Source organism: Vidua chalybeata, chromosome 2 (assembly GCF_026979565.1).
Source record: "Vidua chalybeata isolate OUT-0048 chromosome 2, bVidCha1 merged haplotype, whole genome shotgun sequence".
Taxonomy (NCBI): domain Eukaryota; kingdom Metazoa; phylum Chordata; class Aves; order Passeriformes; family Viduidae; genus Vidua; species Vidua chalybeata.
In genome coordinates, this window is record NC_071531.1 from 76,344,669 (window position 1) to 76,370,371 (window position 25,703).

A 25,703-nucleotide genomic window follows, 5' to 3' on the forward strand; every position below is an offset into this window, starting at 1 on the left:
GGTCTTGCTTATATCCAATGACACCAACAGGTTTTTGTTCCAGATTCATGCCATCTAACTAGAGACACTTCACTGAAGCAGAGATGAGATGAGCAGTAGTCCTCAGCCTCACTGAAGAAGCACAGGCAGCTCTTGAATGTTTTCTCTGTTTAGGCATTAAAACTGTTAAAGTGCTTTACGGGGTGTGAATACTAATAAAAAATGATGACAGTAAAAAGACAAACCCAGATGACCTCAAACAACCTCTCAGGGTCCTCAAACAGAAGTTTCCTCCCTCTGCTGTTGTACAAGCATCAGATCCCAAAGCACATACAGACACTAATATATCAGGAACTCAGAAAGTTACATCAGCATTACAGAATAAAACATTGCAGTGTCAGGTAGCTATATACAAAAAGATTGTATCAATCTGGCATAAACATGGTCAAAATCCTTTGTAATTAAGGAAAATAAATACTTTGGCACAGAAACAGAAAAACCAGAAACCCAACTATGTATGCAATCTCATTTTCCGGCAGGTTGTTCGTATCAGTGGAAGGAAATGATCTAATTATTTTATGGACGGTGTTTGTCCCTGAAGACCACAGCCTGGAACTTGGGGGAAAACAGTTTATCTGAAGCAGCTCATGTTTTTCATATACTAAATGAGTTCTGGTATCAGTGAAATGAGTTATATGAACTAAAAATAATGCTTACCAAGGCTGATAGGCACCCAAAAGCTAGCTATGGCAGAGGAAATGAGGACAATCAGCTCCAAAGACTCTAAAAATAGGGTTTGTTCCAGGTTTGTATAGATGAAAAAGCAACCAGTCCCCTAAAGCCCTTTTTCTTTGTGTTCAGCGAATGAGAAGACATACTTCTTTTTGGATATGTGTTCTTGAGGGGACTCAGAAACTCAATTCTGCACTTTTAAAAAGCCTCCATGTGCTCAAAAAGGGCAGCCAGAGGCCACATTTTTCTAGTGTTGTTGCCAAAAACAGATGAAGTTTGACAAGAACATGAGAATCCAGCATAAGGGATGGACTAGTGTCTGGCTGCTTCTACCTCTTCCTCTCTTTCAAATTTCTCAATACATTTATCTTCATCACTCAATTAATGTATCTAAATCCTCAGTTCCTTATTTTCTCTCATCAGGGCTTCCAACAGTTCTAGTAATGGAGGTGACTGATGAAGTAACAACCAGTGTGATGCATTGTCTCTTAGCCTTAAAGGATAAGGTAACAGAATAATTTTCAAAGGAGTAGAAGAACATAAGGATTTTTTTCCTTTCTTGAGTTTATCTTTTTTATTGCTCTAACTGGAACCTGAAAATCATTGCTGTGCAATTTGTGGACTGTCATGAATCATGGGTGGTTCTTGTTCTGATTTTGGCTTTCTAGGTTGCTCTAGAAGCTTGTTCTGTCTTAGGAAACGATGCCTCTTTTGTGCTTTCTGCTCTCATGTTCTACCTGGACACTGACCAATTATTTTAGCAGAGAAATCAGTATTTCTAGGGTATGGAGGGCATGGGATTGTATTAAACAGGTTTAGGCTGTAGGGTCAAAGCTGGCACTATGGAAATTACTATGGAAATTAAATGAAATTTCACTGAGCTTTCAAAGAACTGAAATCAAAGATAATTGTGCTTTCCTTGATAAAAATAAGGAGCTGATCGCTGACCTCTATATATGACAGGAACTTCCTCTAGTCCACTTTCACTTGTGTTAGCATTTACAGAGTGACTTCAACAAAATATCTTCCTTGTTTTTCAGCTCTTTCTTTGTATTTATAATGAATTTTTTTCATCTTACCTTTCACAGCCTTGACAAACACTTGCATATTTAGCTTTTCATTGATTCTTTGGGTATTATTAGACCAAATTTAACACTGAATAAAATAAAATTAACTCCAGAACATTTAGTAAGTCAGCTTCCCAGCTTGGATGAGACAGCAGGAGTCCTGACTCCTTGGCTGTTATTCTAACCACTAAACCACATTCCCTTCTCTTGCTTATGTCTTCTGGGAATCATCCATCAAATAACTTTCCTGCATTTCCTTTTATTGCTTCCCAGGTAATGTTTATTGCTTTGGAAGTAACTAATCATTGGTTAGGCTGTGCTTAGATGCAATTAAAAGAATATTCCACACCCCCCTCTTAAAATGCAGAACATCTCTGAGATTCCTAATCATCTGAGTTTTATAACTCTGTTTTATTACTTTCCAAATATACAATGCTCATAAAAAAGGTAATTGGATCTTTACAATAATGCCATTTTCTAATCTTCACCAATGAAGGAAAATTATCATCATGTAGCAAGATATTATGTTTCAATTGTTTTGCTCTCTTATCCCATGTCAAAAGTTTTGAGGGCAAATGTACAATATAAATACTAAGCCATCACTGGTGAACAAAATGATCATTAGGGGTGATGATAATTCTGTTAAACAGGGAGCATCAAGGAAGAAATGATAAGGCAAAAATATAGAGACATGATAGCTTGAAGTAATAGAGAAAAAGATACAATAGCAAGTGTTTAGTTTAAACTTTTATTATATAGGAAAACTAAGAGCCATGTTTTTGCCTCAGTTCTTAAAGTACATAAGATCACAGAATTATTTCAGTTGAAAAAGACATCTAGGATCATCAAGTCCAACCATTAATCCAGCACTGCCAAGCCCATTACTGAACCACGTCTTTAAGTGCCATGTCTCCACGTCTTTTAAATGCCTCCAGGGACACTGACTCCACCACTTCCCTGGGCAGTCTGTTCCAATATTTAACAATTCTTTTTTGTGGAGAAATTTTGCCTAATACCTGATCTCAATCCCCTGTGGCACAAATTGTTGTCATTTCCTCCTATCCTCTCATCTGTTACTTGGGAGAAGAGACAACTTCCATCTCGCTACAGCCTCCTTTTGGGTAGCTGTCCATGGCCAGGCAGAGGCACATTGGAATCCTCTACTTGCTTTAGAATTGGAGTAATTTGAAAGTGGTTTCAACAGCTACCAAATACAAGAAGAAACACAACACATCAGGGGTGATAGTTTGGTCCAAGAGTCAAAAAGTGTAAGAAGCAGAACAACAATGTGTAACAATGTGTTTACTTAAAAAAAAAAAAAAAAAAAAAAAAAAAAAAAAAAAAATTTGTGTCAGGCTTCATCCTCAATTGCTCTTATTTTCTTACTTTCAGGAGCTGAAAGTAAGATCGAGCCTGTAGGGGCTCAAGCTGAAGCCATTTTTAGAAATATAAAGCCCTAATGAAGCCCCTGTTGCATTTCCCTATCTGTGAGGTGGGACAATAACCTCTTTTGCTGGCAAGTGTTGCAATTCCTTTAGGACGAGGATTGTTCCTTAATGTGAAATGAGCAGCACTTTGCCCAGCAGGGCTCTGACTTTTCGTTGAATGGTTTGAATTTGCAGCTAGGCAAAAACACACAAACTGAAAGGATAACAGTACTTGGGTAGGTTAATTTCAAGCTATTTTCAAATTTCCCTTGTCCCTGTATTCCTGTGGTGAATGCAGAGATATCGTTTCTGTCTGGGATAGTTTGCAATTAAGAAAATCCTCTGTTCTCCTGCATGGGAAACAAGCCTTCAAATATGGTTTGTCTGTGATCCACTCCCACTGCCATGGCTCTCAGCCCTGAGAACTGGCAGTGCATTACAAGGGGATACTGGTATTTAGAAGTGACCTGCCTCACACAGCTCTCTTTGCCACGTTATACAGGACACTGCAGGCAGTGGATGACACAGAAATGAAAGACAAATGTGAGATTAAGAGGTATGTTCAAGGTCACCAACACTACCATTCAAATATAAGAAGCATTGTCCCATGCAAGTCTGCTCAGGGCTGTCTAAAAATTGGTTATTTTCTTGTCTAATCTTCTAATCTGGAAGGAATTCCAGAACTTATTTTCTAAACAGTTAGAAAATTTCTAGTTTCCTGTCTAAATTTATTTTTGGCATATTTGTAGTCATCTGTTCTTGTGCCAGCATCATCTTTTAGCTTAAAGACCTCTGCTCCCTCCCTAGTATTTACCTGGCAGATATATTTAGAGTCTGCAATTTTATAATTTTCCTGCCCTCCTCCTCCAACCCTTCCTGTGAGAAATGAAACTCAGACTGGCTTTGCAGTAACTCCAAGCCTCCTCGCACTGTAGCCATCCAGATTGCCAATTTTTTTGGTTGGACTTTAAATTTTTCTTTCTTGAACATGTTCAACAGGATATAGGTGCAAGGAGGGAGAGGAGGTAAAAAAGTGTTATAGTCAGTATTGCTGTGAAGGAAATGAAAGTCCAGAGAGAAAAAAAGATTTGACACAAGGAGGGACTAAAGCAAGAGGAGATTTTGAGTATCCTGATGCCAAGCCCATTACCTTCAAACACTCCTATTCATGGCATACCTCCATCATAGGAAAGGGTTATTAAGGTGTGAGACACTTGGTTCTCAAACCCAGCATTTCACCCTGTGATCTTGTAAGTCTCATCCAATTTGTTCATGAAATGAAAATCTATCAGGAAGGCTCTGCTGTCTCTGCATATTAATATCAGTTAAAACTAGAGTTTTCCTTATCATCTTCCTTGTTTTTCCTTTTGCCAAAAAGGGAGTTTGAAGGTTACACTTAAGGTCAGCCGCTGTCCATATTTATTGGTTTATTCCCAGATTTTGAGTTATTGATATTGAGCTTGTCCAGAAATTAATTGCAGTACAACATAAGACTCATTGATAGCCTACTGCTCTTTATGCATTTTAAGAAGATAACCTTACAGAGTAAAATAATTTTTTAAAAGAGAACTTCAATGTCTTCCACTGCCAATTCAAAGCTTTGCAAATCCTTGGGATGTTGTTTTATTTTAATTTTACACTGTCTTTCCCAAAAAGCTGTCTTAAATGGTCAAAGTATGTTTCATTTTTTCTTTTTTTTTTTTTTTTTTTTTTTTTTTTCATTTCTCCTGAAGATGAAACAAATGCCCACTGCACAGATATTCAGATGATTGACCCACTTGGATTTGTTCCCTGCATATTTCTAGACTGTCTTTTAGCTTGCTGGGCCCCAGAAATGAAAACAGAATCATGGACTCGTAGTATCAGCAGGGCTGTGACCTCTGTCTGAATGCTGCTTCCCCCAGCCATCTCACTGGTGGTCTCTGTTTCTGGCCTTTTCCTTAAAATTCACTTCATGGACACAAGTATGTCCCTGTACTTTGTTTTTCAGAACACCCACAAATTCACCAGTGTTTTGCTTTTCATGCTCCTGCCTGCCCATTTTGCCTCCTGTGTATGTTTGGTTGCTGTGCAGCTCCCCTCCCTTTCCTGACCTAATGCTGTTATAGGATATTGCTGTTTGCTAAGAAATGAAAGATGATATTTAAAAGGATGCTAGTACTAGGTTGACTGCTGTTGAATTTCAGAGTTGCTGGTACAAATACTGAATTGTATTACTTTCATGGTAACGCTCTCCCCAAAGGATTCTCCTCTTGCCTCATATGCTCAGTTCCTGGTCAGTTCAGATCTGATTGCTCATCTATTAGATGTAGTAATAGTATTGTGCTGTAGCTCTACAGTGCCTTTCATCTCATGTGTTTTGCAGAGTCTGGGCAGCTGTTGTAGAGAAACAGGTGGAAAGCTGAGTGTGGACGCTCTTTCTAAAGTAATTTCAGTTGACATATATTTAGTGAACCCATCCTGCTGATAAAGAGGTACAGTGTGTATTATATAAGTGTATATATACACACAGCTAATTAAAATGACAGCACTGACACCAGTGGCCAGCTGGGACAGATCTCTTTCCACAACACCTTTCTTCATCAGCCCCCCATCTTCCCAGGCTGGTCACCAAGGAATACTCACCATCTCTGCTGTTTCAGAACATGATTTTCGTAGTCTCATGATAATGGGGGCATCTGTCTACATACAGCTTGGGAATCTGGCTGTGATTTATGAAGTTGCCACTTCTCTATCTGCTCTGATGTATTGTCAGCAACCCAAGTGCAAGTCATAGGAGGAAGGATCCTGTTTGCCCAGAAATGAGTGGCAAATGTGGCAACTGCAATAGCCATGTTACTGGAAGTGTAAAAGAAGATGGAAACCAGAGCAAAAGGGATGTGATTTTGGAGGGTAAAATGGTAACTCAGAGAAGTACCTAGAAAGTCTGAATGTATCTTATTTGCTTAACACAGCTGAACTTTGGACACCTCTGGGAACTGGGCCGAAACACACACACACATGATATAGCAGTGTCCTAACAGGATATTATCTGAGACCTTTAAAGCAAAACTAACTGATCTGGGCACTACTTGTGTCTGTTATTCTGCTGAACGGCTCTGGTGACACCAGAGTAAGCTCAGGGGCACTGGGTGAAACAGCTCTCTAGCCCAGGACCAAAGCCCCAAGAAGATCTTTGATTTTCTCAAACCCAAAAAAGCAAGTTGTAGGGCTAGGAGACAGATCCTGAAGCCTGATGAGCAAGAACAGGAATTCAGGTGAAACTATGACAGCAGTGAGCAACTGTATGAGGAAGCAGGTTGGCTTTCTTCAGTGCTGAGGTTGTACCAGCACAGTCCCCAGTATAGACACAATGGTCTCCATGGACTGTAATTTCCTCCTCCAGTAGAGGAATTGGCTATATTGGACTGTTTGTTCCATTAGTAAGAACTAAATCTTGGCAAGCCATTGCCTGTTAGCATCCTGCACTGATGTGGGTGCAAGTGGCTGAGATGTGCAGGCCAAAGGAAAAGAGCAAGAGAAAGTGAGAATGGTGACTTTGCCACACACTGAATGGCAAATTCATGGTTTCTAAAAATAGTAACTAATAGTCACAACACTGACCTGCACTGCAGATTCAGATTTGCTTGTAAATCTCTTCTTGGTCAGGCACCAAACCTCCTGATTTCAACATGGCAATGCAATAAATTTCAAATGATCTTCTTGGAAGTATATGTGGGATGAAACCCAGAGCAGCATTACAGACCAAATTCTTACATTTTCCATTTGTGCCTCTCAAGTAATGCCTGTCATCCCATATCTCCCCACAATTCCCTCTGTATCCCCAGTAAGAACAGACATTTCTTTTACCATTTCTTTAAGAATTTAGGATGAAGATCAGTTCTGTGGTAGTGATAAAACACAAAAGACTTTCCCCTAGTATTCCCAAAGACGTGCACATATGATGACCATATCAGCATGGGCACCAGGATACAAGTATTTTACAGTAGTACTACTCTTATTCCAGCTCAACTATTTCCAGTTGAAATGCAGTTCTTCTACAGTGGAGACAGATGCCAAGAGCAAAAGACTCTTCTGTTGTGTGTTGGGGGCGTGACCAGCGTGACTATATATTCATGGAAACAGATGGAACAGTTTATACTACAGTACTCATGCATATTTGGTTTGTATTTGAATGAAGACTAACAGATGCAATGTGCTATTTTATATTTTAGGAAATATATGATTAGATATGGTTAATTTGCAGAGGGTAATGAGCTACATGGCCTTATTAAAAAGTCATATATTTATATACATTTCTAGCAGAAACATCTTCCTCTTGAAAATGGGAACTGTCTGTTAAAAACAGAAAAGATGACCTTTTCGAACTGCTACCTCAGTTGTGTACCTGCTCCTTCTTTACAACTTCTTACAGATGTTTATTGAGAAATTAAGACAGGAGGATACTGATGACAGAACTGTGATCCTCCATATATTTGTTTTCTGCATCTGGTTAGATTATTTTCATATGTATATACCCCACATATTGATCTCTCAACTGCCTGAAAAAAGGTTGTAGCAAGATTGGAGTCAGTTTATTTTTCCAGGTAGTAAGAAAAGGACAACAGGAAATGGCCTCAAGTGGCACCAGGGGGTTTAGACTAGGTATTAGGAAAAGCTTCTTGACCAACAGGGTTGTCAGGCATTGGAACAGACTGCCCAGGGCAGTGGTGGAGTCATCATCCCAGGAGTGATTTAAAAGATGTGTAGATGTGGCACTTGGGGACATGGTTTAATGGTGGGCTTGCCAGTGCTCCATTAATGATTGAACTCAATGACCTTAATGGGCTTTTCCAACCCAAACTATTTTATGATTCTATACCTAAATAATTTTATTTGGCTTTGAGCACATCTCCAGGAAAACTGCATTTCATTCTCATCATGTTGACAAGGTCTTCAACATCTTGAACTTGACTCACCTTGATATTTTAATCATCATATAATGAGACATTAAATGAAATATTACAAGGTGAGCTGTCGCTTACTTGGGCATTAAGCAATTAATATCCACTTTGCAGTACTTTTTGCCTTTGTGAAAAAGAGAATTGATATACAGTTACTTTCCTCCTAATTTAATAAATAATACCATGTCCTAAGGTAAGAAACCTTTTTTTTTAGTCCCATTAATTCAGTGGACCAACCATGCTAGAGGTGTATACCATAATTTCTTCAGTGTTTCAGAGGGCTGGAGTCAGTAGTGGCAGATCAATTTCTATTCCCTGAAGATCTCAGTAACATTCTGGGTAGACTCAGGGGACTGAGTGTCAGAGTCCTGGGGTCTAGTCCTGATCTTGCCAATGACAGAGAATGCAACATCAAAGAGATATAATTAACACAAATGGAAATACATCCCAAGGAATCACCTTGCCTTGCAGCTGCCCATGCACACACACACTCTGCAGGCTTGCACATCATCAATTTGCAGACTTGTCAGACATTGCCATTTTACAGCAGTGTCATGAGGTTTACTTCCTTTATCTTTTAGCAACAGGGAGTTATTAGTCTAGGATGTGGATGCCTGTAATGTTGAGGATGGTAGCCAGTTGTTTCAGTGCTAACTATACAGTGCTGATGAGAAAGACACCTTAGCACAAAAACCTGGGTCACCCTTTGCATTAAAGCACTCTGAGATTTTTAACATCCCTGCAGAGCAGATGAAATCAAAGTCTCCTTCAAAGCAATGACCCACAGTGCCACATGGATGTGTTTTTCTGTCCTAGTGTGATGAAAAGCCAAGCAGACTAGGCTGATGAGTTCAGTCCAGTGGGAGTGTGAGTTTCCCAACATCTGGCCTTTACTGATGTTTCTCAGCCACAGGAACAGCCCTCGCACCACTTTATTAAGCGGAAGCAACATGGTTTTTTTCATGTTGTGTATTATCAGATCAGGTCTATCTCAAATAAATCATATCAGCCCACACTGTCATCTCCTTGTTTGTATAAAACCTCCATTAGCCAAGCTTACATGAACTGAATTTGCACAATGGGTAGTTTGCCAAAAAAAAAAAAAAAAAAAAAAAAAAAAAAAAAAAAAAAAAAAAAAAGGGACAAGACTTGGCCTTTATTTGAGAGATAGCTTCCTTCTTAGCATTGGGAAAGGAGGAAGGATTGTGATAAACATCATTACTAACAAGTAATTTTTCCTTTTCTGATGCAGCTCTACAGTGAATTTGTTATCTGCCTGCATGAAAGATCTTTTCAAGATGTTTCTAGTCCCCAAGGAAGGGAGAGACTAACAGAGTCTTCCAAATGATAATAAAAGAGGGATGTCAGGAGGGAGAAGATGTCTCTCTTGTTCCTCTAACACTTGAAAAAGCACTTTGCCCCCCTTCCCAGCACTAGTTTCCTAAGCAGTTTGGGAGGGAAATGAGCTTGCTTGCAGATATTTTTGTTCTTTAGCTAAAGAAACAAATGCATTCACTGAATATAGCTCTGCCAAGAAAATAAGAACATGGGCAGGACTTTGAATGGAGTCACTGATGGGAATGAAGGAGAGGAACATTTTGCTGTTTGAATTGCTCATCAGGAAGAAATAAAGGTGAAGAAAGGGAGGGAGGAAATGGAGCTGTTTGAGTGAGGATGCTGAATGCAAAATCTGAGTGGAAGAAATAGTAAATGCTGAGAAGAAGCTGGATGAGTCTGAGTCATGCAACAGATTTTTTTTCCCCCGAAGCTGTGTAAAACAGACGCTGCAACAACCCACCTCAGAAACCTTTCATGCAATCGTTGTAGGAAAAATGTCCCCAGGGCAAGGTCATGTCTTCAACAGATGGACAAAACCAGCTCTTCTGTTCTCTCTCTTGCCCAAGTGGGCTGGGATCTCAATGGTTTTGAATGGCATCTCAGAGATTTTATGGCACATCATGATAAAGGGAGTTACTGCCTGCCTCCTAACTGCCTAACTGCAGGGATACATAGATCCTCAAAAAATACTAATTTTTGCTCTTTTCATACCAACTTTCTTAGCACAGTGATATTTTCAAAATAGTCTCTGCTAGTGACCTTCTGAATTCCCTGGAATTTATAACACTCTAACTTCAAAATTTTAGAAACTAGAGTAACTAACCAGTTTTCAGACAGTATTTTTGCAAGGGAAGGTATGTCTGCATATTTCCAAAAACATGCAAGTAAAGAATCTGATTTTTTTTTCATCTTAGTCTGGAATGCTATTCATAGGCTTATCTAGACTTGAAAATGTATTAATATAATTATTCTTGGAAAATGATTTGGAATTATTCATTTCAAAGTAATTCTCTATGTGGAATCAGAATGATCAGGTACTTGTGCCAAAGGAAAAAATGAAATAATTATTTCATAAAAGGCATATTTGTACATTTCCAATTGGAGAGGAGCTGGTATAAACAGGAAAGAAGCAAAACCTATTGTCTCCCTCATTCCTTACAGCCTTGTTTTACAGCCCAATAGGCAATAATGAGGCTGTAGATCTATGTCGTCTTCTTAGAATCCAAAAGGCTTTACAGAGTCTGTTGGATGAATTTCAACACTCTGTTCAAGTCCAAGGAGGAAATAAGCTCTTCCAGAAATTCACCAATCTTCCTTTTTCTTCTTTCTGAGTCTGGCTGTATCTCAAAGGAACCTTATGGACCATCTGTCCCTCCTATCCTCTCAACCCCCACATGCCACTATCGATAAGACATCAATCTGTGAAGCAGCTCTGGGAGAGATTTTTTAGTAGTTTCTCCAGGAAAACATCCGAGTGATTCCCTTGCAGAATCTATCTGCTCTCTGTGCCTGCTGGGGAAAAGAAGTATTGACCTCTCCCCATCTCTAATCTGGTCTGGACATTCTTCTCTTGAAGGATGCAAATATATTGGCAAGAACTTTAGACAAAGCCAAGAATGAATTAACCAAATCCAATTCAGGGAGGACATTGATAAACAGTGCATGGCTCATGAGAGCATTAAAGGTTTGGAAAACATTACTTACAGTGAGAAACTCCAGAAGAAAAGAACTAAGAGAAAGTTAAGGACTAAGTTCATCACTGTCTATGGGAAAATGAATCTATTGGAGTACTGTTCAGGTGCAATAATAGGTGTTCTGGGTCTACGGTGTCTTTGGGAACCCTTCCTGAACTTCTCTTACTTTTTGTGCTTATGTGGGACTGACCATATTCTGATGCAGACAATGCAAAACACTGGTGCCAATGACTGAGATAAAAATGGGGGCTGCATTTGCTTCAGAGTCCAGACTGTGGCTCTTTCTAAAGGTCTTCAAAAAATCTTCTGTTGTGAGGTGGTAAAATATCTCCCTAGTAAAAAGCACTATTACCTTCCAAGATATTCTTTGGGAACTGAGCTCCTCCTTAGTCATGCAGCGTACATAGAGAAATTGTCTGAACTCTTCTGTTTAAGTTTGCCTCCAGATATCCACTAAAATGCTGAGATGCATTGAACTGAGTTCCAGAACTTACGGCCTCAATATTTACCCTTCCAGCCCCTGAAGTTCTCTATTGAACAATCAACATGGCAATATCTTTTTTTTTTTTTCCTCCTATCAGAACTTTGATAATTGTTGACCAAATAATGAGAGGGTTTATACATTTGCAGTGAAGGCATAAAACTGTCCACTGATATTTCTCCAGGTTTCTGCTTCAATTCACACAAATCACAAGGTCTAACAGCTCACACACATGACCCCTCGTTGAAGGGAGCTACAAAAAGATCCCATTCAGCCCTAGGACCCATGGAGGTTTTGTGAGTAGATCTCTGCTTCTTGCTTGCTTCATTCACAGAAGGAAAATGACCAAAGAGAACAAATTTGTTCTGATTTGAGAGCAGACAGCATACCAGTGGAAGGGGTCCAGTGTAGATGGAATGGCAAGGATTCCCATCGGGGGGAACCACACTTGATGGACAGTCAACAGCCAAAAATATTCAGGTGGTGTTGAGGGACACTGTGACCTGACAAGGAACACGGAGGGCACATTCCTCCTGCTGCTGTGTGTCACAGCAAGTCTAGTTTAGCCATATAATTTACAAATAAATACATCTTTCTTCTATTTGCATAAATGTTTAAGTGGACCTTTACCAACTAACCGTCTTTATCAACCAAACTTCTAACATGCTTCTCTACAGCTCCATCAGGTAACATTCCTATAAGCCCTTTCCTTATTCTCCTTTGTAGACTGATCCCATGCCAGAATTTTTATTTTCTTGACAACAGGAGTAAATATCTGAAATACTTGAAGTCACTACCATTCTTTTCCTGAGAACTGAGCCAGAATTAACACTTCAAACTTCTGCAAACATAGCACTCATTTTATGGTAGTCCCCCAGTATATGATGGGTCAAATCACCAGTCTGGGTAACAGGCTTCTTTAAGGACAGCTAAGAATGCATCCAGCAAATTGCACACATTCCAGAGGGAACACCTTGTATTAAATGCCAAGGAGGAGTGGAACCAGCTACAGGTAAACTTTGCTTTGTTGAGCACTAATTAAACTAATGGGGTATGTTTATGTCACACCTTTCATTCCAAATGATCAAGTGCTTTGCAAGCCTTAATCATTTCACCCATCACTGAACTCCAGACTCCTCTGGGGTGGAACATTAACAGATGCTTGGTAGAGCACAGCAGCAAGCCAGAACAATTAATGAAGGAGAAACACCCCTTCCAACTAGAGGAGCAAAGGGAATTTTGTTAAGTGGGATGTAATTATCCAAAGCAGAGAGAGGGAGACATTTCCCTTCATACTCTAATCTGGGGTTACATCTGCTTTTCCAGTTCCTGTGTTACTGGAAAGTCAGCATCCTAGCCTGACTCTGAGGTTGCAGTATTCCATTCTAAGAAAGAAGCAAAACTCCCAAAGGAAAAGCATCTTGAATTTTTTTGTGGGATACCAGATTCTCACTCCTTCGGATGAGGATTACCATTTGCCTTTTTCAAACACCTAAACCAAACTAGCAGCAAACTAAGAAAGTGGTTGGAGATGAAGGCTCAGTGCATAAATGTTCCGTACAAGCAACATGACTCTCCCTCAGCTATAAAATCTGTACATTATATAAGTGGGAGAAATCATTGTCTCTAAACTATTTGTGGCAGGGTGGCCTCATTTAAATTATAATCATGGTTTAAACCAGGAAGCAGAGAATCTTGATTTAAATAATCAGGTTTAATCTTGTTTTGCATGTGTGCCTTTCAGTTATTTTCTTTTAAAACTGGTTGATTCTCACTGATTGGTATAATTTGCTGCTTCTTTATGTTAAATCAAAAAGTATCCTATATCTATACATATTTATTTCAGCAATTATATAGTTTAGCATGCATTTATTCAGATTCCTACTTTTTTACATTTTTTATGAAGAGAAAATGGTGAACAACAGATTTCTTATTCAGTAGATGATTACTGTCTTTTTTAGTATTTTTTGTTGTCTTACATTTATTTGAAATTCACGTCAAAACTGCATTTAAATGGAAACTCGAATATGGTTGTAATTTCACCTCCTCCTCTCAAACTAAGGGTAATAAAAGTACTTCACCATGCTGGAGATCAAGAAGAAAATAAGGCTTGCACAGAAAATGCATTGGTGAGAACAAAAGCAGTGACCATTCTTGCTTGAGAGCTGGAGCGGGGGGGCATTTCCAAGAGAGTTTGGCAATGCTCCTTCCTTGCTGGCAGTGCTGGTTTAAATAGCCCCCAGATGTTTTTGTTATGCCACCCTCAGTCACTGGCCCTTATTTGAAAGAGGATATTTATATAATAAATATATATGATATAATATATATTATATCATATATATAATATAATAAATATAATTATATTATTCACAAATCAGGAAGATCTCCTGTTGGGTGGGACTTGTGCTGCTCTATCTGGCATCGAACTGATCTCTCTGGCACGGGAGCTGAGTGGAAACTGTGAAATGAAGAGCTCTGTATGCTGGTACCCTTGAGAAAAGCCTCTAAAACACATGGTTTTGGGGGATAAGTCAGAGCTGGACTCCATGAGCAGTTGCATTATCAAGACCATAGGGATGGAGAACCTGTGAAAGGACATGGGGATGGGTACCCAGGGTGGCAACCTATTAAACAAGTTGGTGCCTCAGATGTAACCATAAAATCACAAAATTATTTCAGTTAGAAGGGACCTTACAGGTCATGGAGTTCCAGCTCCCTGCCATGGTCAGGGACACTTCCTACTGGACCAAGTGTTTAGAACCCCATCTAACCTTGCTTTGAACACCTCCTGGCATGGGTCATCCAGAATTTCCCTGGGCAACCTGTGGCAGTGCCTCAGCATCCCCACAGTAAAGAATTTATATAATCTAATCTATATCTCTTGTCTGTTAGTTTAAAATCATTCCCCTTGTCCTGTCACTATCTGCCTGTATAAAAAGCTGTGAATTATTGTTTTATTTTTATATACTTGATTTAACAAGATCTTTGCTGTGGTGAAGAAAGCTAAACAACAACCTGCCCTAGAGCATATAATTAAAGTTTTTAGGGGCAGTCCAAAGAAACACTGAAAACTGCAGAATTAGGGCAGTAATGTATTTTCAATCACTGCCCTTGATTGAATAAATTTGCTAAAAGTTAATCAAAATCCTCTGAGAAATGAAACAATGAGATTTTAATTAATAAATTCTCATGGCAGAAGCTATGCTTTCCTTTATTTGGAGCTCAGTGTGCACCTCTGGGCATGGGTAAACCAAAAATAACATGCTCTTTCCTCTCACTTTGTTCTGCTTATAGATGGAGATACATCTTCACTGAAAGAAACAAAGCCAGATACCTCAAGGGGCATTGTCAGAGACTCAACCAGATGTGGACTAACACTGTTTGCTGAACTCAGAAGCAGATTCAGTGGCCCAAATGGGAATTCAGAAATACAGACAAGAACATCTGGAAATGCCCAGTTGGGAAGGATACCTGAAGAGGGAATAGTGGGTATAGAAAGCCGGGTGCACCAGGCTTTCTTCCCAATTTCTTCTACTCTTCAGGGAATAATGTATGTCTTTGAAAGGCTAGGATGGTGAACGGACGTGTCCTGCCCATTGCAGCTCAATGTGACCCCTAGAGATACAGGATGAAGGAAAAAAAATGGAGAAAAGGCAATTGGAAAACAAGCCTTGGCTCCCTGTTCCATGTTTAACCAGCTGGTTAACTCTGGAGGCAGGAGTCTGTGGGCCACACAAGATAGATATCCAGCCATTTTGACCTCTCAACCATCACCCCATCCTTGTTGACAGGACATTTACTGTCTCCTCTAATTCTTGGCTTTTCTCCATGCTGCTTCTCTTTCATCTATCCCAGAGGGATCAATCATTTGCCTAGAATAAAGTTTAGGTCAGGCCCTAAAAATAAAATCCTGCTCCAAGTGATCATTGAGCTGCAGGTCCACTCTAACTCCAGTACTGATGTCCAGTGCCATGCCAGCTTTGATGGCCCTCAGTGTCCTGACCACAATCCTCAGTCCATGGCAGTAGCCATTCCTGATTGGTAAAGATGCAGAAATCCCACCCCAAAACCAGGCTGGAAGCAAAGTTACTATCGCAAGAGTAATAGATTTCATACTGCTGAACATAGGTTTATTCCCCTTGGGGTATATCACACCATGAGAAATTATTTTTGGCATTTGGAAACAGTGTAAAAAATGCACAGATTTGCTTCCAAAATACTTGGTGGCTTGTCTGCAATATTAATAAATGCAATTATTTCCTTAAAAAAAATCACCATGACAAGGGAGTTTAAAGTGACAAAGGAAAGGACAAAAATTAATAGTGTAACTACAAAGAACAGAAAATTCTTACCTGTTGATGTTGTTTCTACATGCCCTCTTCCCCAGTATTCAGGCTAATAATGAGTTTTTAGAGTTTTAGGCTTTTTTCCCTTCCTCATGGCTTCACCATCCTCACAATAACAGTAACAACATGAAACCTACACACTAACCTATCTTGAACTGCAGTTCATTACAGCAGAATAACATTGTGAAGGGCTTCAATGTCAGCATCCTTTCAGATGCAGATTACAGTAATGCAGATAGTACATTCTCTACGGGACACACCATACAGGAATAAAATTAACAAAAAAAAAAAAAAACAAAAGGAAAGAGTTCTTTTCCTCTAGAGACAAGGAGGTCAGCAATGAGATAAATTAGCCCTAGAAATCAGTGGGGATTAATTCCTTCACTGTGAAATAGAATCAAGATACTGACCACTAATGCTGCATTTGAAGTACTAAACTCAGATTAATCTCAGGTACCTTCACCTCTAAAATGGGGAGCAAAGATGCCGCTGGTTCCCTCTGTGGTGCTACCAAAGGGACAGTCAGCTCTCAAGTGAGTTGAATCCTGTGTGAGAGGCAGTGCCATCCTCATTTTGAAAGTCTGTTTTACACCCAGTGGGCAGGGAATTGGTTGAATGTGGAGGGAGATAAGGGTCTGTGGTCCTAAACCCCATCAATTCACTGTCCCATCCAGGTAAAACTTTCTCTGAGACCCTTGTGAAGGAGTGAGGTGGTAACTCACCTATTCACTTTCAAGAAGTATCTCAGCACTAACATCTAAAAAGGACAAAAAAGATAAGAGGATAGAAAATATGAGGAATTTATCATCAAGAATGTCAGTGATTAGAAAGTTGGATCACAAGTAAAGAGGATATAACAGCCTTCAAGGGAGCCATTTTTTCAGTGGAAAATGCAGTATTTGATGGTCCTACAGTTAAAAGTCTCCTTTTTAGGACTAACATTCTTCATAGGAATATTAGTATCTTTATAGTTGGAGAGCCTGAAGGTACATTTTTTCCCATGACCTTCACATTTTATCTCTGAATATCTCTGTAAGGTGGCTTCAGTAAATTGCCATATCCCAACAATATCCACATACCATTAAAATGGGGATTTTTTGGCAAATTCTGCCTGGAAAGGGGTAGTGTGAGAGTTTTGAGAAGCTGAAATAAGGAAGGGTATCAATGAAAATTCCCTTCTGGATGCACTACTACTTTATGTAGTTCTTCACTAACTTCTGCAATTGATGATGGATCTTTAGTGGTAAGGGTTCTGGCTAATTTTTTATTTCAGGCTGAAACATGTTGTTAATATTAAGGTTACAACTGATGGGAAACAAGTGAAAGATGACAGCCAGCAGATGTCTGATCTTGCCTGGGTAGTTCTAATTTATTATTGTTTTCCCTTACTAAAAAGTTGTAAGGGAAACTTAATAAAGTATAGCTCATAGTACATACTTTTAAATTATTATTTATTTTGAATATGTTTTGTTTTTTTTAAAAAAATTCCTTTCTGAATTCTCCAGAATATAAGTATCACATTTTTGCCTACATGGTTTGCAGAAGAAGCATGTCTGAAGCACACACTCATTTACTGGAAGTACTTTATAATGCACTGTTTAATTCAGAGGAAAAAATAAAGAGATGATGTTGCTGCAACCACGGTAACAATATTAACAATGGAGTGGATGAAGCCTGAAAAGAAATTACTCAGCAAAACATGGTAATAAAAAGAAAAGTCACCATGGATTATAAACTGGGGTATTAACAAATAATTTGTAATGCAGAGATTACACAGTAATTCTGGCACTGCTAATTGCACTGATATATTGAACTGTACTTTGGGCCAGTGATTTGGGTCAACATGATTTGGGAAACAGGAAGGTGAATGCAAAGAAAACTGAGTAAAAATTCTTCCTCTGCAGAGTCAGAGCTATTAAGGAGCTACATTGCAAGACACCTAGTAGCAAATACTGACAACATTAGGAGAAGACTTTTCAACAACCAAAAAGAACAAGGAAAACACACAGAAATAATTACTGTTTGTCTAAAGCTCTCTTAGCTGTTGTAAAAAGTCTCTGAGGAGACAATACTTTGAAAAAGCTGATGAAATATGGCTTGATCATTGGAATAGCTTTCTGATTTTATAAGATGCCAAAATGGCTATCAGAAAACTAGCAGGGAACAGCATATTGTGGTGTATTTAACCAAAAGTATTGGGATTTATACCACTTGGGCATGCTGTTTTCAAAAACCAGACTGTTATCACCATGTACCTAGGACCTGGTGTAGCACTGCTGATGGCAACAGGAACCTTCAAAGGCTTTGGTGAGTTTTGTATCAGTCACCACTGAATAAATGAAAGCATCAGTAATATTTATCAACTACCCTGGAGAAATAAAAGTGTAGCATTTCTTTAGTGTTCTCTGTTTGAAATACTTGTCTTTAATTATTTCCTGCTTTAATGTACCCCTGTGTTTATAATATGTCCTATAAGCATTCAGTTTTGTTGAGTCCTAAAACCCTATGCAGTTTCTTAAGCACTCTTTCCAGCAACAGTAATGGCTTAAGCAGTGGAAGCATAGAATGTGGTGTTTACTGCAAAAAAATGCTCTGTAAATCAGGTATTATGTCAATTTACGTGGCTAAGGGCTGAGTTGGGGACAGTAGAGGAGGCAGAGCTGTCATGTGAGCTTTAAGGTTCCTGATTGCCACTATGCTTCAGTTTTACAACAGCCTATGAGAATTTTTCAGAAAGGCAATTTATTTGATGAGAAAGAAAAAATTATCTGTAACATATTTGCTACCTTTCTGGTTGAGTTGGTAAGTCTTGGAGAGCAGGTTTTGATATTGAGCTGGTTGTTACTTGACAGCTTTAAATGCATTCATTTAAATGCATTCCAGAATAGTGGTGACTAAATGAAAAAATTCACAGAATGGTTTGGGTTGGAAGGAACCTTAAAGGCCATCTACCTCCAACTGCTGGATTGCCCTGGGAAGGCAGGGACACCTTCTATTAGAACAGGTTGTTCACAGCCACATCCAGGCTGGCCATGAACAATTCCAGGGATAGGACAGAAGGGGAAATTATTTCTCTTTCTAGGATGTGGGTCCAAAATGCTGCTCTTAAACCTTTTCACCAGTAAGTATTTCTATTACTATAGTCACCATATCACCTTTGGCACTGACTGGTGCTTTCAGAGGTGAAGCTAAAGATAAATGAACCCTGAGATGAAACTGTTCTTTCTAAACAGAGATGATCAACAGATATGTGGTGGAAGTGTTGGAGTGATCAAACCCATATCCAATTCATCATTAAATGGGAGATTGGAGTCCAGTTGTAAACGCTTTTGCAATCATAGAAGGCGTGCGGAAGTTTTTGCAGGATGATGTTTCCCACATGGTTTTGAATTGTGAAGATGGAAAGAAGTTGCACGGGGCAATTTGACAGAAAAGGTCCTGCAGCTTGAGTTTTGGCTTCCTGGGTAGTTAGATCTGAAATTTTAGTTCATGTCTACTAACCTCTCAGTGTGGTGAAGTCACACTTCAGCTACACTTCTGCTGCAAGAATTTCTTTACATGATAGATCACAGTTGAGCATCTTCAACTCAGTTGAACTGTCTTGAGCCATCTGATGCTAATCATCCTGTCTGTGAGATCCTTCTGGCCATTTGATACTGCCCACATTCTTCCAAGGAAGAGATGATGACAGAGAGAAACATCACGCCACTCCTCACAGCATTAATCATGGCTGACTTGTCCTGCTAATGAAAAAAACTGCTTCCTTTGTCTCTTGTTCCTTCTCATATTTAACCAACTACTTGCCTTAGTGGATATGAACACGGAGCCCAGATTACAGCTAAAGTAAATCCTAAGTTTGGAATAGTTTGGAACAGCTTCTTTGGAATAGCTGAAAGCTAAGTTGTACTGTTTGTTTGTTTGTTTGTTTGTTTGTTTTTAAAGGGCTGCAACTCCACTTCCACAAAGACAAATTTTAAAAATGCTGTTGATCCAGGTGTATGGTAACCCTGTAATAATTGTACTGTGTAAACTAGTAAGTTCATTATCACACTGAAGGTAGAGGAAAAAGTGGTTTGGTTTTGTTGGTGGTGGTAGGGCTTTTTGTTTTGCTTTTTTTTTTTTTTTTTTTTTTTTGTGGGTAGGGATTTTGTATTGGAATATCTACCATTTTCTATCATCTATCTATTTATATCTATCATTTTCTGCCCGCCTCTCAAATTCAAATCTGTCCAGGCATTACCAGTGTAATTTGTAACACTTTGAATGGATCTGGGTTAAGATCTCTATTACAGACCCAAAGGAATAGACACAGCCCAGTTCATGGATGCTTGCACAAAAATACTGTCCTCTAGAGTTATGATGTTAGGAGTCCTCTAGACAGTACAAAAGCCCAGCCTGAATAGTCCTGCACAGTCCCAGAGGAATAAGGCACAGCAGTGTTACAATAATTGGAACTGGAGAAAGAAGGATGCTTGAGAGACCAGCACGGAAAGCCATTCTGACCGAGACAACATCTAGTCTAGACCTTTCTCAGTAGATCTTTGTCTAGTTTACGCTTAAAAGCTTTAAGCACTGGAGTTCCTCAGACTCCTCTGATCTCCTCCAGTGCCAAACTGCCTTCCAACTCTTTATGAGGAGAGGAGACTCTAGGTGCTGTCTTTCAACTGTTTTTTGCTATGGGCAATGCTCAGAAGATGGAGTCAGACTGTTCTTGGAGATGTTCAGTGGGAGCAATGGACCCAAGTTACAGCTGAAATCCATATCAGCTCTTAGAAGAAGAGTTGTTCACAGCAAACATGGTCAGCTGCAGAACCAGGATACAGAGGTTGTGGCCTCTCCATTCTGATAGATACTCAAATTGTAACTGAAAAGAGCCCTGAGTGACCCAACCTGACCTCCAACTTAGCCCTGCTTTAAGCAGGAGAGAGACCAGAGACTTTCAGCAATGCCTTTCAGTGTAAATTATCCTGTGGTACTGTATTTTTATGATGATGTTCTTATTATTAGAAGTTGGTTTTTTTTGGTTTTTTGTTGTTTTTTGTTGTTGTTTTTTTTTTTTTGTTTTGTTTTGTTTTTTGTTTTTTTGTATGTGACTAAATGCTGAAAAATAAGCCAATTTCTGGAAGACTATTACATTGTTCTTCTTCAATGTGCTCTTCTCTATGGTAAACAATTACTGGCTCAGTACAAATCCTGTTCAGGGTTAGCTAAGGTACCGCCAGGAAACTCCAGGCTTCAGTCCAAATGACCACTTCAGGAACTTTTGCTTGCTGAGAAATAGTGCAATCTACTATAGGAAAGAAGTTCTCCTAAAATCATTGCTAGACTTCCAGGAACCAGACTCCCTCCGTGCTTGATTCTGAACTGTTAATGGGAGTTCACAGTTCCAGTTCAGATCATGATCATGCTGCAGAAAACCCCTTGAGCCATATAAAGTGCCTGCTACATCAGCAATACAGAATGATGGCACTGTCCCCAGGCAAGATGAAGCAACTTGAGCTGTGCCTCTGTCCCCTCACTGTGCAAAGTGACTATCCAGGTCAAGTGAAATGCACCGTCCACTGGAGGGGAAGCCATTGTGGCTGTTTGAGTGCACAGGATGGGAGCTCAGGGCAATGCCAGAGTTATAATTCAACTCTTTAGTGAAAACAAATTCTTAACTTAGTAAAAGCATTTGCCTCCTAGAAGCATTCAGCCTAATGAAGGTGTCCCTACTCAGGACAGAGGCTTGGAACTTGATGTTTTTTAAGGTTACTTCCAACCCAAACCATTTTGGGGTTCTGTGAAAACCTCATAACAGTTTAGATAAAACTGCAGATGGCTTTCCATTCTAGCTCCCTGTGCAAGTGATCTATGAACTACAATATGCCAGGAAACCAGAGCAGTTCATAGGCTTCCTTAAGGACAGGGATGGACTGTGACTATCCTTTCTGAGCAGCATACCTGTTCCTTTAAGGCATCACCACTCCTGAAATAAAAACAAACCTACTTTTCCAAGGGAGCCAGACCTCTCCTTTTCTAGGAACACAATAAATGTTTTGGCAGACTCATGCTTTGACAACTTTGGATTTAGAAACATCAGAAGTAAATTCTGATTATTTATTTTGGATAAATAATGAACAGCATAAAAACTGCTGACTTTGACCTTCATTGGAGAAGTTGGTTTAATGAGCCCCATAAACTCTTCTATTGATGGCAGGTTCATAAAGTCCATATTGACTTCCGCTAAAGGCTATAACTTCTATCAATACTGTCAACAATTAATATTGGCTCATAAAGGTATCCTGTAAACTGAGTCATAGCATTATGTTACTTTATACTGCCATTAGCAAAATTTCATGTCTTCTTGAAAATGCTTCTGTAAATCTGGTATTTCTCAAAATAGCCTGTGTGATAGCTAGCAGCCCAGAGAAACACTACTTATGTGGCGTGAGGAGGGAGGAAACGTCTTTATGTTTGGCAGAAAAAGCTTATGAGAAGATCTCAGGCTTCATTTGCTCCTACAGCAGGTCTCAGGCTGTGGGGAGTTTGTGCACAAAGGTTTCTCACACCTTTATTTGTGCCAAGCAATTACAAAAGAAAATGCTCAAATACTGCTGACTTAAAATACTTTTCCCTAACCTTCTTTTCTTTCTACCTTGCAACATTTGTTTGGATATGTTTATACCACCAATTCAACTGCAAACCCTATATTAAAATGAAATTTTTCTCAGTTCTGGACCAGTTATTCGGACCTGAACATGGTCTGATGTCTGTGACATCTTCCCAGGAAAGTCCAAGCATTAGATGAAGCTCACCATCAGCACAGTTTGAATCTTAATATTTTCCTTCAAGTTCCACCACCTCTTTTTTGTCACTATGGACAATACTATTACATACTACACACCACAGCTACACAGATTTTTGGTTTTAGTATGATACAGCCTTTCTCATTCAAAACACCCAATATCTAAGACTGCAAATGCCTAGGCTCCAAGGAAACTCCTACATTTATACAGCACTGTATGTTCTTCACCTCTCGTTTCCCTTTTTCTAGTTGCTATGAAGTGATGGTTCAACAAACGGTTAGTGTGTCATTGAACTTAAGGAAAGAGGAATTGAAGTTTGTCTCCAACCTGACATGAGTCCTACACCCTCTGTGATTACTTTCAGTAAAATTTTTCAAGGCATGTGAAGTTGCTAATGTGCTGCTTCTAATATAATTTCATTTGAAAGTAATCTGTAGGTACAAAGTTGCATTTGCAGGTGTAGAGATACCAGGAAGAAAGACTCCTGCAGATAATGCAATTTTCCTCTGTTAAGACCAAAGGCAAAAAAAACCCACTAAGCTAAAATTCTGTATACTGCTTTTCTTAGTAGGCATGGAAAGAAAAAATGTATGGGATAGGATCGCAGCTGCTCACACATCACATAGAAAGCACAAAAGAGAGCCTGGAAGCACAAGGTGCTTACTTTTGGCTGTTTTCAAGCAATTTCTTGTGAGTCTACAAAACTTCAATTGACCCTGATGATCCCTCTGATTTTTCATCAAAACACAAGGATCAGAAGGAAAACAATGTAACCTGACACTCTGTGTCTGCTTGTAAGACTAAGAATCTTTAAAAAGTATAGCAAAGATAATTTAAAAAGATTCTTCTGTACATCCTTTGAACAGAAGGCCATTTATCTTTGAACTCTGCCTAATATATCATTATCTCTGAGCAGAAACTTAATAAGCTTCAACTGTAATTTTGTTGGAGTTAAACATAAAATCATGTGGGTGGTGTATGTCTCACTGTCATGGCTTCCAGAGGAAAACTTATCATCATTTGTCACTATAATACTGTGGCAAAAAGCATGAAAAGAACAAGTGATACAGTCATTTCATATGAGCTTTCTGCACTGAACACAAGTGCCCGATTACTTGTATGCAGCAGCTATACAAGAAGAAGCAGGCTGTGTTATAATTGAATTAAAGGTGCAAAGGCATATAGGACTGGATGAACTCCTGGGTTAAGTTGCAATTGAATCAAAAATCCCCTCTCCTTCTCCTATACTGCTTGGCAGAACTGCTGACCAAAAGGTTCACAGACCTACAAAAGGTATGCAGGAATCCCCGCAGCTGGGGACACAAAGTTACAGAGATAAAAAAATCTGTGACCTTCAGCTTTTATTTCACACAAAGAAAAGGGCTTCTAAAAATATTTCACCATCATTTTCCTTCAGAGAGCAGTCAGCCAATTTACATAAATGAAGCAGACCCTGTCAAGGAACCAGCAAGGAAGAGAAGAAAATTATCTATCTAGAAAATCTGAGCAAAGAAAAGAGTAGCATCAGCCAGAGGAGGGGAGATTTAAATGCCTTCCCTCTGAAAGGTTGCTGCAAAAAGCAGGGAGAGTATTACAGCTATTTAATGATCTCTGTCACAGTGATAAATAAGTAGGAGCTTCTCCAGCAGTTCATTAACAAAGACTCTGTAGGACAGTAAAAAGGCCACGACTGGGGCTATTAGAAGAGTGTTTTCATGGAGTCTGATAAAAAATCCCATCACTAAACCTAAGGAAGATTAAGGTGGAGTAGTAGGAAGAGACATTCCTTATAGAGCTTGAGGCTGACGCATGCATTGTCATCACTTACCAGTTTCAGTATTCTCATGCTCCGTGTCGGTGAGGGTGAGGTTGGAGTTGGCCCGGCTTGACAAGCACGAGCTACGCCCAGATTTGGTGTTGCGTGTCCAAAGCCTCACTGGGTGCTCAGGTGACATGACCACATCTGCTTCCGTGTCACCATCTGAGCCGGTGCTGATGGAGTAGCCACAGTGAGGCAGACCGATGTCGGTCCGGTACAAAGCCCCGTGGGTGGGTGTCACATCTTCAAGTCCCAGTTCTCGCAAAGAGAAGTTGGCTCCTGTGAGAAAAAACGTATCAGCCGAGTTATTCTATAATAGGGCACGGTGCCATCTAGCACATATCAAGAGCAAAGTGTTCACCCTCTACTTTCATGTGTGGCACAGCAGCATCACAGTAAGACACAGCAACATCATACCAAAGATACCTCTCTTCTGTGGTTGTGGTCCTGCTCACTGTGAGAATCATAGAATCACTAAGGTTTTAAGATTATCAAGTCCAACCATTACTCAGCATGTCCAAGTCCACCACGAGAAAATGTCTCTAAGCATCTCATCTATACTTTTTTTTATAACAATTCCAGAGACGGTGATTCCTCCACTTCTGTAGACACCCTGTTCCAATCCTTGACCACTCTTCTGATGAAGAAATTGTTCCTCATATGCAACCTCAATCTCCCCTAGTGTCACTTGAGGCCATTTCCTCTTGTCCTATTGCTTGTTAATTGTGAGAAGACACCAGTCCCCACCTCACAGCAACCTCTTTTCAAACATGCCAAAACTAAAAAGTGTCTGGATTCCTGCTTCTGGAACCTGACAAAAACTCAGGGCATGTTCAATGAAATCATCAAGTTTGAAAGCAGAAACAGATGTAGAAATGGTGCAATACTTTAGGAGAGGCAAAAAGTAATCTTCTTGTGAGAAAAGCAAAATGAGGCGTGCAATGATCAAAAGTCCTACCAAAGCCTGACAAGTTCCCTACAATAGGCAATTTGAGTGAGTTCTGCTCATTGAAATCCCTGAAATTACATACTGGGGATTTAAATTTCATTTGGCGATTTCACTTTCCTCTTGCTGGCCACTCATACCTT

General features: G+C 39.5%; 1 protein-coding gene across 1 annotated transcript in view; it reads right to left on the reverse strand.

The window, feature by feature from the left end:
* TENM4 (teneurin transmembrane protein 4) overlaps positions 1–25,703 on the reverse strand; it is a 342,526-nt gene that overhangs the window by 312,457 nt on the left and 4,366 nt on the right. Inside the window, exon 2 of the mRNA XM_053934325.1 lies at positions 24,624–24,893. Within this exon, the coding sequence (XP_053790300.1) occupies positions 24,624–24,893 (270 nt within the window). The remainder of the gene's footprint in view (positions 1–24,623; positions 24,894–25,703) is intronic.